At 30.9% G+C, this 11,439-nt stretch overlaps 2 protein-coding genes across 2 annotated transcripts; both read right to left on the bottom strand.

Annotated features, from left to right (window-relative positions):
- Positions 1-653: 653 nt before the first annotated feature.
- On the bottom strand, positions 654-2,626 carry LOC132273017 (protein FAR1-RELATED SEQUENCE 7-like). Its single transcript, XM_059774059.1, has 3 exons — positions 1,129-2,626; positions 895-1,040; positions 654-773 (listed from the first exon to the last, which is right to left on the bottom strand). Exons 1-3 carry the CDS (start codon positions 2,624-2,626, stop codon positions 654-656), a joined length of 1,764 nt encoding a protein of 587 aa, XP_059630042.1.
- Positions 2,627-2,632: 6 nt separating this feature from the next.
- On the bottom strand, positions 2,633-3,211 carry LOC132273018 (protein FAR1-RELATED SEQUENCE 5-like). The gene has a single exon (XM_059774060.1). The coding sequence runs from the start codon at positions 3,209-3,211 to the stop codon at positions 2,633-2,635; it is 579 nt and encodes a 192-aa protein (XP_059630043.1).
- Between the last annotated feature and the right edge of the window lie 8,228 nt (positions 3,212-11,439).

An 11,439-nucleotide genomic window follows, 5' to 3' on the forward strand; every position in this document is an offset into this window, starting at 1 on the left:
AATGTTTGCTTTGCAGTTCAATTAGTAATCCAAGGATGCCCATTATTTGTATATTGATTGGATTATCAACCACTAAGTTTTACTATTATTTTTATTAACAAACAAATTCTCTCACAAGAATACCTATTATTTTTATTGATTGAGCCTTTTTCATGAAAAAAACATCTACCAAGAATAATCTAAATTCATTATTTGCTTGAATAAAGAAAAAAAGATTTTTTTTTTTTTTTGACAAGTACATCACTGGACTTGTATCTTCTTGTCAAAAGCTTCAGATACCTCTATCCTTAAAACCTTACAAAAAAACATTTGGTTTACCCTTTTAAATTGGTTTCAGGGTTTAAGTACTGATACAAGAACTTCAAACTACGGATCATGGAATAAAGACAACAAATTTACTAAAAGTAAAGGCAAGGCAATCACTCGTTACAATCCAAACATTACATAGTATCCTTAATATGATAAAAGTGCAATTCTTGGAAGAAAGTAGCACTCTCTAAAACAAAATAAAACAATTTCAGACTATTGATCTTCATAAGTCATCCAACTTCAACTTTCATGTTGGCCAATTGGTAGAAATCCTACAAAAAATATTTATATGTGTGTGGTTAGTTAAGAATAGTGTTGTTTAGAATGAATTATAGAAAAAAAATCTACAAAGTTGTACCAATTAAACCATCATCTTTTAGGGAATCAACAGGATTTAACGACTCTTGAGATATTAGCATTTGTCGGCTTCTTTCACAATCACCGGGGTTGTTTGAGATGACATCCTACAAAAACGTGTTGAAAAATGTCATGCACAAATGAATATATAACCTATAAATTATTTATTTACTATATGAAGACGGGTTATTAATGTATTTTGAGTTATTAAAGTAAAATGAAATGTACCTCATGGGAAAGACTTGGATTGTAAAAATTAGCATGCATTGGTGTACCAAATGAACGACCATTCGTCATATGAACATGGCCAACTGTAGTGTCTGAGCTACCAAAGGTGCTAACTGAATGCTTTACACTTGTTTGTGCTTTTGGTGCTGCAATAAATAATTATAACTCATAAGTTTGGATAGGTAAATTCAATATGAAAAACAAATTGAGTAAATGTAGAGAAAATTGTGTTACCTCCTGCCTTTTTACGTTTTTTCTTTTCCATATGGCTTTTTAACCGTGCATTGGTTATTCCCTTTTCCCTTACACGTAAAGGATCCAATATGGACATATCATTAAACTGTACACAACTTTCCGCGGTATGATCACAACTAGAATCAGCACTTCTTTTATTGAGATTGCAAGCCTCCATTAGTTTTTGAGTTTCATCCCACATTGATTGCACATGGCTTTTTGCCACATTTTTTCCTTCATCACTCAAAACCAAGTAATTGATAGCACGATAAGCCTGTTGAAGTAAGAAGTTCCTTTCTACAGTTAGTGATGTTTTTTTTTGCGTGGATAACTCACCTTGGTCAAAAACAACATTTCTATCTTTTGCACATTTCTTCCATCTATCAATAATATATTGAGATGGTATCTCGGTGATATTCCACAAATTGAGAACCTTAAGTGCATGCCGACACAACCATCCCGCGGACTCAAACATTTTACAAGAGCACGTGACGTTATAATTTGAGGAGTCGTACTCTATAATGTGGCACTCTTTGTGACGCTCCTGAAACGCACGATAATTGTGAAGTTTATTAAGACTACCAAGTTGTTCTAGATGCACCTTCAAACTAGAAAGAAACTCATCTTCAAATAAGTAATAAATACTAGTTGTATAAACACTAGCTGTTTGTTCCAATATTTCACTCTCTCTTATTTTTGGTTGCACCATTCTATGTTTACAACGAAAATCTTCATGAGTCTCTGCCAAACGCATCTTCTCACATTTTTCTTCATAATGTAGCACAAATTCCATTAAGGCCATGGTCTTGCAAGATATCTTCTTTAAAACATTATTCATACTTTCACTCCTTTGAGTGGATTTAATACGAAGAGTGAAGGTGTCTAGGCTAAAAGCGGGACACCACTTTTCTTTTAATCCATAAAGTGTTTTAAGCCATTTGTTGCCTCCATCACAAAATCTTCTAATCATCTCATCCCAAGTTGCTTCAAATTCATCCTTTTTTTCACAATGTAGACATTTGTTAAACAAACATTTGAACTCATAATTAGCATACAAGCTCCCAATGTTTTGAGTTGCATTCTTCGAAATGTGCCATGAGCAAAGACGATGACAAGTATTTGGAAAAACTTTCTTAATGGCATTTGCCATTGCTTGACACTGATCGGTAAATATAGTCTTCGGTGCTTTATTCTCCATTGCCTCTAAAAAAGTTTCAAATAACCAAACAAATGAATCGGTAGTTTCATCTAACAAAAATGCACAACCAAATAAAATATTTTTTAAGTGATGATTGACCCCGACGAATGGAGCGAATATCATGTTATATTTGTTTGTTCGATATGTGGTGTCAAACACCACAACATCTCCGAAACAATCATAATCAAATTTTGATCTCCCGTCTCTCCAAAAGAAATTTGCCAAACGACCTTCCTCGTCTAATTCTTCATCGTGATAGAACATATGGTCTTCAATTCGACAACACCTAAAATGTTTCATTATACTTTATGCATCTCCTCTTTTAATCAGATTTTGCTTCTTTTCATTGGTAAAATTGTGACAATCTCTTTGAGTAAATCCAACATGTTCAGACCCACCAACTTCCTTTGAAATATATGAGTAGGCTTTTGTCCCTTTTATACCAGCATCAACCATAGAATTAATAATGCTAGCACTGGCAGAATCTATATTTCTATTTATTCTTAAAAATTGTCTCTCTTCTGGAGCAACAAAATCATGGTTGTGATCATCACTGAAATGACTTACCTTCCACATTCCATTTATAATGGAAAACCTAATTGAAGCCTTACAACCCATTCGTGTCACCAATCTTCTAACCTTTTTCAGATCGGAAGGATCACCATATCGATATTGTCCTGAAAATGCACACAAATATTCACGTTGCCTGATTACTCCACCACTCCCATGTCGATAATTTCCTTTTCGAACACTAAAACCCTTCTTCAAAGCATACTCACAGTACAATCTATATGCTTCATCTTCACTAGAAACTTCCATTCCAATTTTAAGTACGTTAAAATCCCCATTTTCATTTCTCAACGACTCTGAATCTGATGACTCCATTTTGATGAGTTGCCTATTAAAACCACAAAATCTATTTACAATAAGAAAACCTATCAAACTACTTTTAGAATTAGAAGGACAAAAAGAAAACGAAAAAAGAGAGAGTACTTAATTTTGACACACATTAATGATATCCATGACACATAGAACAGTAGTTGATTTATCAAATTGATATGACTTGCAAATACTATTACCTTTTTAACACTTCAATTAATTCTCATTATTATTATTATTTAAGCAACAATCAATACATAAATCAACAAACAATGACTGGTGTCTAGGATGACAATGTAGAACAAGGAGAATAAAAGCAGTCCATTAGAAAATAATATAGCAGAAATTTTAGATTTTCACAAGATTAAAAAAAAGTGATGGGAGAAGATAGAATAATAATTGGTAAAGTCATACCTCTTCCGGTAACTTCTTCGTTGTAGGCTTTGTCGACCAGAGAGAAAATTTTGGACTGAATTGTTTATTGCCACTCTCCGGGATGGAGTGAAATAAAAAAATATTTTTTCAGAAGTACTTTATGGGTTTGGGGAAAAGAATTTTAGGCGGGATTTTGGGTTTGGGGAAAATAATTTTGGGCGGGATTTTTGTTTTCAGCGACTGTTTAGATGGTGTTAACTTTCTGTCTTTTTGTTTCCCTGTTTTGGCTGAGTTGAAGCTGACATGGAATGTTTCTCTAATATGACATATGGCATTATTCTATTGGATGGGGGTACCAGTTAGTGGCTTTGACGTGGCACCCCTGAGGTACCCAATAATTTCTCCTAACTATGTGGTAGGAATTCGACTTTGTGAGACAACCAACTAGTCTCGATCACGATGTCTATCATTGTTCATACTAGGCTCGATCAAAAATAATGCAATGATATATTGTTCAAAATCAAAATACTTGTAACACACAACAAATTGGGAGTCAAGTGTGAAACAAAATTAAGCGCTTCCAATTGAAGGACTCCATCTCACACTTATTACACTACATAATGATTCGTTGAGACACCAAAAATTCGTCATACTAGCCAAATGTATTACACCCGCAGGGCTATTTTTTGAATTCTTGATTTGTTTGGGTTATCCATTTTCATAAAAAGAAATACTCTGGTGTTAATTGACACAATTCTATTTATGCATTACATATAATAAATGATAGAATGAGGTACTTCAGATTCATTTAAAAGATGAGCCATCATTTCTTTTTGAATAAAAATCTTAAATGCATCACATTCTTGAGCAATTTTAATCAAATGATAGAACGAGATACTTCGGATTCATTTAATCTCATTAAATATCTAAAACTTAATTGCTAGTCAAATTAGTTCTTAATTATCTATTTTAATATTATAAAATTATATAATTTAAAAAAAACATTTTGGTATTTTGAAATAAGAGTTTAGAGGACATATTAGACCTTAATAATAGTTCTTGATACATTTGTAATTTGTAATTATTATTTTTAATTCAATCAAAGTGAAAAATAACCTTTTTAAAAATAGATCGACTTGTTATTTATGACTATTAACTTTATCTATGTATAGTTTTCCCAAACAAAATTAAGCACCTCTAATTGAAGGACTCCCTATCCATACCAGTAGCTTCATGACACCAATGAGATGTAAGCAAAAAATTAATAGTCTAACAATAATTAATTAATATTTAGTTTTCCATATATTTGAATGAATAGTCACCTATATATTTAAGAGTTGTGTTGTTTTGTTAAAGAGTCACATATGAAGAGTTGTGTTAGTTGATGGAACCAACACACCTCTTAATTAACATCTATTGGAACGGTCCCAATCCTCATTTTATATATATGCGTAGAAGTCTGGAGTCCATCATCTTGTATGCAATGAAAGATAAGAGGGTTGAAGGTCGTCTCTTATATGATATAAGTAAGGTTTTCGCTCTAATTCCCTTAAATAGATTTTCATATCGGGTATGTCTTGTTTATCAAATTTATGCATTGGAACCATGTTTCTATTTATGTTAGAATTTTCTTACATGTGGTATCAGAGCCAACATAGACTTTGATGCATAAATTTGATTTATTTGTTAATAATATATTGTTAATAGTATAGTATGAAATTTATATGCATTACATGTTTGAGATGGAAAAGGACATAGATATATATGTGTATATATACTCTGTTTTCATCACGCATATATACACACTATGTATGCATGAAAGTATCAAATATTTTAGTACAATTATATTGTATTACAAACATGTATGCATCTTCAAAATTTGTGTATGCAAAGATATATATATATATATATATAATTGATATTCATGTATATATATAATTGATATTCATGTATGTATCTTCAAAATTTATACCAATGTTATCATAGTTGTTTTAACGTGAATGTGTTGGACAACAACGTGAATGTAATTTTGGGTATTTATGTCTCCATAAGAGTGTGACAAGAACTGTGACATTTATAGAGACATGAACACATTCTTGAAAGAACTGTCGTTTCTTTGGGTGTCATACATCACGTTAGGCTGTAAAATAAATTTCTAATATTCATGTACCAATGTTACGTTGGATCAATAATATCAAATGGTCGCGATTGTTTATGACAGTTGTAAGTGAAACAGTACCACTCATACAACAACGTACCTACCTTGTCATGTATGTTACATGCACCGGTACGTAGCCTTTGTGGTCTGTGCACCAAGAGTTATGCGAATAGTATTTTAGAGATGTTTTGTTAAAAACTCAATTGTATTGCTATAAACTCAATTGGAGTGTGCATGACAACAACAACATGCAGTTAATATGCTGATGGTGAAGGGTTATATGTTTCAAAGTACCATTACATGTTTTAGTTTGGGTTACTAACGTTGATTCGTTATATATATACATATATAACATGTCTTTTGAATTGCAATCAATAGTCATGTCTTTTGGGATTAAACCAACAGACATGTCTTTTGAATTTAAACCAATAGTCATGTCTCTCCACCCAGAGTCGTGTTGCATGCACCCCTACTTACTCGATCAATAAGGTCGCTAATTTAATATATTAATTGGTGAAATTTTTATTATATAACATGTATAAATTTTGAAAATTTTGGATCTTATTTTGTCTCTTAAATATTAATTTTCATAAAAATGCCATTTTTCTTAAGTTATCATCACTGGTTGAATGTTTTATATATTTGATGATATGCATGGCATAGTCAATGATTAATTTAAAGTTTCATAGCATATATGAATTGTGTAATTATACATGTTATTGAAATTATATACATAATTAAGCATGTGCCTCATGTTTCATATTATTGCATAATATGTATATAGTATTTTGATTTATTCGGGAAAATTAAATCATTTTGCAATCCTAAGCACAATGCTGTTAAGTTTGATTGAGTGTTTAGTCACCAAAGTGGTACACTCATAAAAAATTTAATGATATTTGTAGTTAGTGGTAAAATTATTATTTTGCTAAAGTTAGAGGATTGTGTTGGCGTTTAGTAAAAACAAGCAATGATCAAGCCCAAAGGTGGGTCATTGATTATTAATGTGGAATACATAATTGATGACTTATTACACCCAAAGGAGTATAAGTTGTTATTGTGTTTTTTTATGATTAATTAGCTTCAAAGGTGAAAGTTATTTCATCGGTGGGAGACTAATATATGATAATTTTGGCCCAAAGGAAAGATAATTATATGTTATGTTGATCCCATTCAAAGTGAATTGTTTTGAAGTATTATTTAATTAACTTTGGAAAGTTTAGTTGACCTTCCCATCTATTAAACTGTAAATGTGTGGCTTTAGTTATTCTCAAAGTCAGTAGGAGTAAAATTCATCTTTGTGTTAAATGTAAAATGATAGTTGTGGCATTATTTATATGAGATTAAACAATTTGTCTCAAACATTTGAGATGACTATGTTGGTGAAGACTCTTTATTGGCATTAAGTTTCATCTAAATAAATCTCGTGAAATTTTAGATTGTCACAAAGAACCTATTTAGATAAAGTTCTGAAAGTATTTGACATATAACACGATAGAGGTAGAATTGCACTCATTGTAAAAGTTGAGAAATTTGGTAATCCAATTACCAAGAAAATATTTATAGCAGTATTAGGTAAAAGGCATTTTCTATGCCTTTGGGAACCTAATGTATGGTTAGGTTTTGCATATGGTTAACTATAATATAACATTTGCTAGTTAAACAGATATCACAGCGATCCTGATTTGGATCTATAGTACGTGGTAAAGAAATTTATAAAATATCTGCAAATAGTTAAGAACCATATCTTTATAGGAGTGGTGAAAACCGACTTTGCTGGTTATCAGGACAATATATAAATCCACTTCAAGTATTGTTTTACTATTATGATAAGTGATAGAAACGGAGTTTATTTGCATGTTATAAGGCCACATTTCATACTTTATAAAAAATTAGTTTTGGACTTTAGGTCAATACAGCTACAGTATTATATTACAGAAACAACAAGAGTTCTAGTTGGTCTAAAATATGACCGTTAATACCTTGTTGTGAAATAGAGGATACAAAACCAGCTAGTGTCTGATTGAGCACATTGATACCCAACAAAAGATTGTTGATTCCATAACTAAGGATTTGTCGCTAATGCTATATAGTAAGCATGCAAATTTCTCTTTGACAACATTAATTTAATTAGTTAGTGGGAGGTTATATTTGGCTTAGGTAAAGACAATTTTATTTTATGATCACATTTATTATCCTCATTTACTAGATATTTTCTATATTGGTGCACATGTGTATGGAAAATTGTGATTTAAGTGTCCTGTTTTGAGACACGATGTGTCCTTATTGAGATACGGTAGGACCGATGCATTACATAAATATTGTGTTGAATATATGCATGTGCGGTATATATGTGACTTTGGAGTTGAGTTTGTTAATATCAGTGACCATTGGTGTCTTATATCATTGATGATATAATGACGCCCTTGATCCCATATTAGTAGACTCTAAGGCATTCCAAATTGATGACAGATGTGTTTCTTATATATATGGATTAACTTTTGGAGTGCACTCAATGATCATTTTGATCTTGACGTAATCAGAATTAATTATCGTTAGACTAAGTGGGAGAATGTAAGTAAAAAATTAATAATCTAACAATAATTAATTAATATTTAGTCATTCATATATTTGAATGAATAGTCACCTATATATTTAAGAGTTGTGTTGTTTTGTTGAAGAGTCACATATGAAGAGTTGTATTGGTTGATGGAACCAACACACCTCTTAACATCTACTGGAACGGTCTCAACCCTCATCTATATATATGCGTAGAAGTCTGGAGTCCATTATCTTGTATGTAATGAAAGATAAGGGGTTGAAGGTCGTCTACTATATGATATAAGTAAGGTTTTCGCTTTAATTCCCTTAAATAGATTTTCATATCGGGTATGTCTTGTTTATCAAATTTATGAATTGGAACCATATTTTTATTTATATTAGAATTTTCTTAAATGAGATTTAAGTTGCAGACTTGGTTAGTGAAGTAAATTTGATCTCACTTAATACACTACATAATGATTCGTTTAGACATCAAAAATCAGTCCTACCATCCAAATGTACTATGCCCGCAGAGCTGTTTTTCAAATTCTTGATTTGTGTGTGTTATCCATTTTCATAAAAAGAAATACTCTAGCGTCAATTGACTTGATTCTATTTATGCATTAGATATAATTAATGATACCAAAAAGTTTGTTAAAAACTCCAATTTCTTGGAGTGATAGTATGACCATGTACGTACGCATGTCTTACTTTAATGTACAAGACATCACACCAAGGCCAAATATATCTATATATATAGATAAATCACATCATGGTAGAAAATTAATGATGAATTTAGGTAGAGGGTGATGTTTAAGTACATAGTGAGACACTTCCCTAACTAGGCAGATGTATTCGGATTGCAGCAAGATGGTGCATACATAATTTAAGAAAGCGTGTTCACCACAGTAATGCAAATTAGTGACAAATTTGTCCTTGATACGACATGTGGAGTAGAATGCAACATCACTAATCATTTAAGAAAAGTGATAGGTCTTCTGACCTCAATTGCCGACTCTTTCTCTGAATATAACATGGTTAGGAATGAGTCGGAGAAAAAGAGATGTTGACGAGATTTTTTTTAAAAGTTTCAATGTGATCCAACCACGTTGTATTCAGAGAAGGAGTCGGCAATTAAAATCGAAAGATTTACTATTTTTCATAATTTAATAATGCAATATTTAGAATTTTATTTGAAAGATACAAATAATTAAAGAGTGCGACACTTATTACTTTGAAAATAAAAATGTGTCACATTCTTGAAATAATATATGTTACATTTGTTACATTTTTTTAAAATGATGTTATTTTAATACACCATAAAATATAGTTTAACAAATAGGATTCGTATCTCAATAAAGATTTGCTATTCTAGAGGTAGGAGATAGACCAGCACATCAAAATTTGATTTAGGGATGTTGAAAGTCTAAGAAATATTTTAGTAAATGTGAACACAACATAAATCTATTTGTCTTTTGGTATTAAGAATAATTGGACTGAACAAGTAATATAGTAGCTATTATATATCTTATTGGAATCATAGACACCTGTTACTGTACTTTTTTAAATGAAATATTAACAGGAAATTAAAGGGAAATTGTATAAAAAGAAGAAAGTATTGGGTTTTCCAAGAGTGTAATAATTCTTCATTTATTTAATTTCATGGTCAAAGATATAGGTTGGCTAAATATGAAAAGATGCTTATATAACCTCAATATATGTATAATATATAAAATGAGTGTGTGCTGGCTAGATATGTAGGCGCAGTTGTTGATATGACCTAAATTGTTTTACTGGAAAGCCGCGTCTCAACTTTATAGGAATGAGGATTAGAGGGGTTATTGGACCTACTTGCTCACAATCTGTCATGCCTAATTTTCACCATAGTCACTACATTGCCTCTATGGTCAAGTGATGTTATTATTAAGTTAAAAAAAAAAAAAACCAACTACGTGATATAATTATTAAAGTAAATTACACTTATTTAGATTTTGTCGGCATACATGATCTCTCCTTTATTTATCAAATTATAATTATTTCTCTTAAAATTTGTATGAAAATAATACATACCTTTCAATCCCTTCATTAACGGTCAACACGGTCTTCAATAAAAAATACCCATGTTACTAATTTTTTAAGTTTTAAATAATACAATCCCAACAAGTACATGAGAGGTCAGTGTATATTTTATTTTTATTTTTATTTTTATTTTTTTATGACAAGAATGTTAGGAGAGAAGGACAATGCTAGACCTTAACACAAGCTCTAAGACACCAAAGTAACCTAACCATTTGTACAATATGACACTTGTAGAGTTTCAGTGTATATTAACGAATCCTTAAGGAAGGTTAGTGTAATTTATCTTAATTATTAATATATATATATATATATATATATATGGGTGGACCCCTTTTAGCTGGTTCATTAGCATAACTAACTATATAATATGAGTACCCTCTCTCTATATACATTGGGGCATGTACCTATCAGGAGCAATCAGGAGGCATTAACTAATAAAGAAACCTAACGATTACTGTTAAATGGAGCCTACTATTATTAATCAGTATTAAAACAAAAACCCAGAATTATAATAATCCAGCAGAAGACAATAAAACCCATCCTTGGTTTGGTCTTTTTCAATTGAGGAGTTTGTCCTTCATATTCTACAAGTCTTGCACTCTTTCCCTAAAGCCTTTGTTTGGGCAACCTAAATGGACCACAAGCATTCATCATTTATTTTTACAGTACTGTTCTCAATTATCCTATTTTTAGCTTAAGTTAACCTTATCTATGGTTTTTCTCCTGCCCAATATATATATATATGTGTGTGTGTGTGTGTGTGTAGACACACAATGGTGTTAACATATGAAATTATTGAAATGGTACATGGTGAAGATATTATTTTTCCTACTATGAGCTCATTTTTTTAAAATTGGAACCGAACCCTTCACGTACACCAAGTAAAGTATTGCTTGATAAAAACTGAAAATTTTGAGTTGAATTTTAATTGCTGATTAAGAATTTAAGAATTTTTTGGATAATTTTTTCAATATTAAGCATTCAGTAATAAGTAAAGTCTCATTTATTTCAAAATTTATTAAACACATTTAATTAAATAAATATTTATTTATTCAAAATTAAGTACTTAATTAATTATCAA

The sequence above is a fragment of the Cornus florida genome, unplaced genomic scaffold, assembly GCF_030987335.1.
Source record: "Cornus florida cultivar Cherokee Brave unplaced genomic scaffold, ASM3098733v1 CherokeeBrave_3.0.0_Hap2_Chr09, whole genome shotgun sequence".
NCBI lineage: Eukaryota > Viridiplantae > Streptophyta > Magnoliopsida > Cornales > Cornaceae > Cornus > Cornus florida.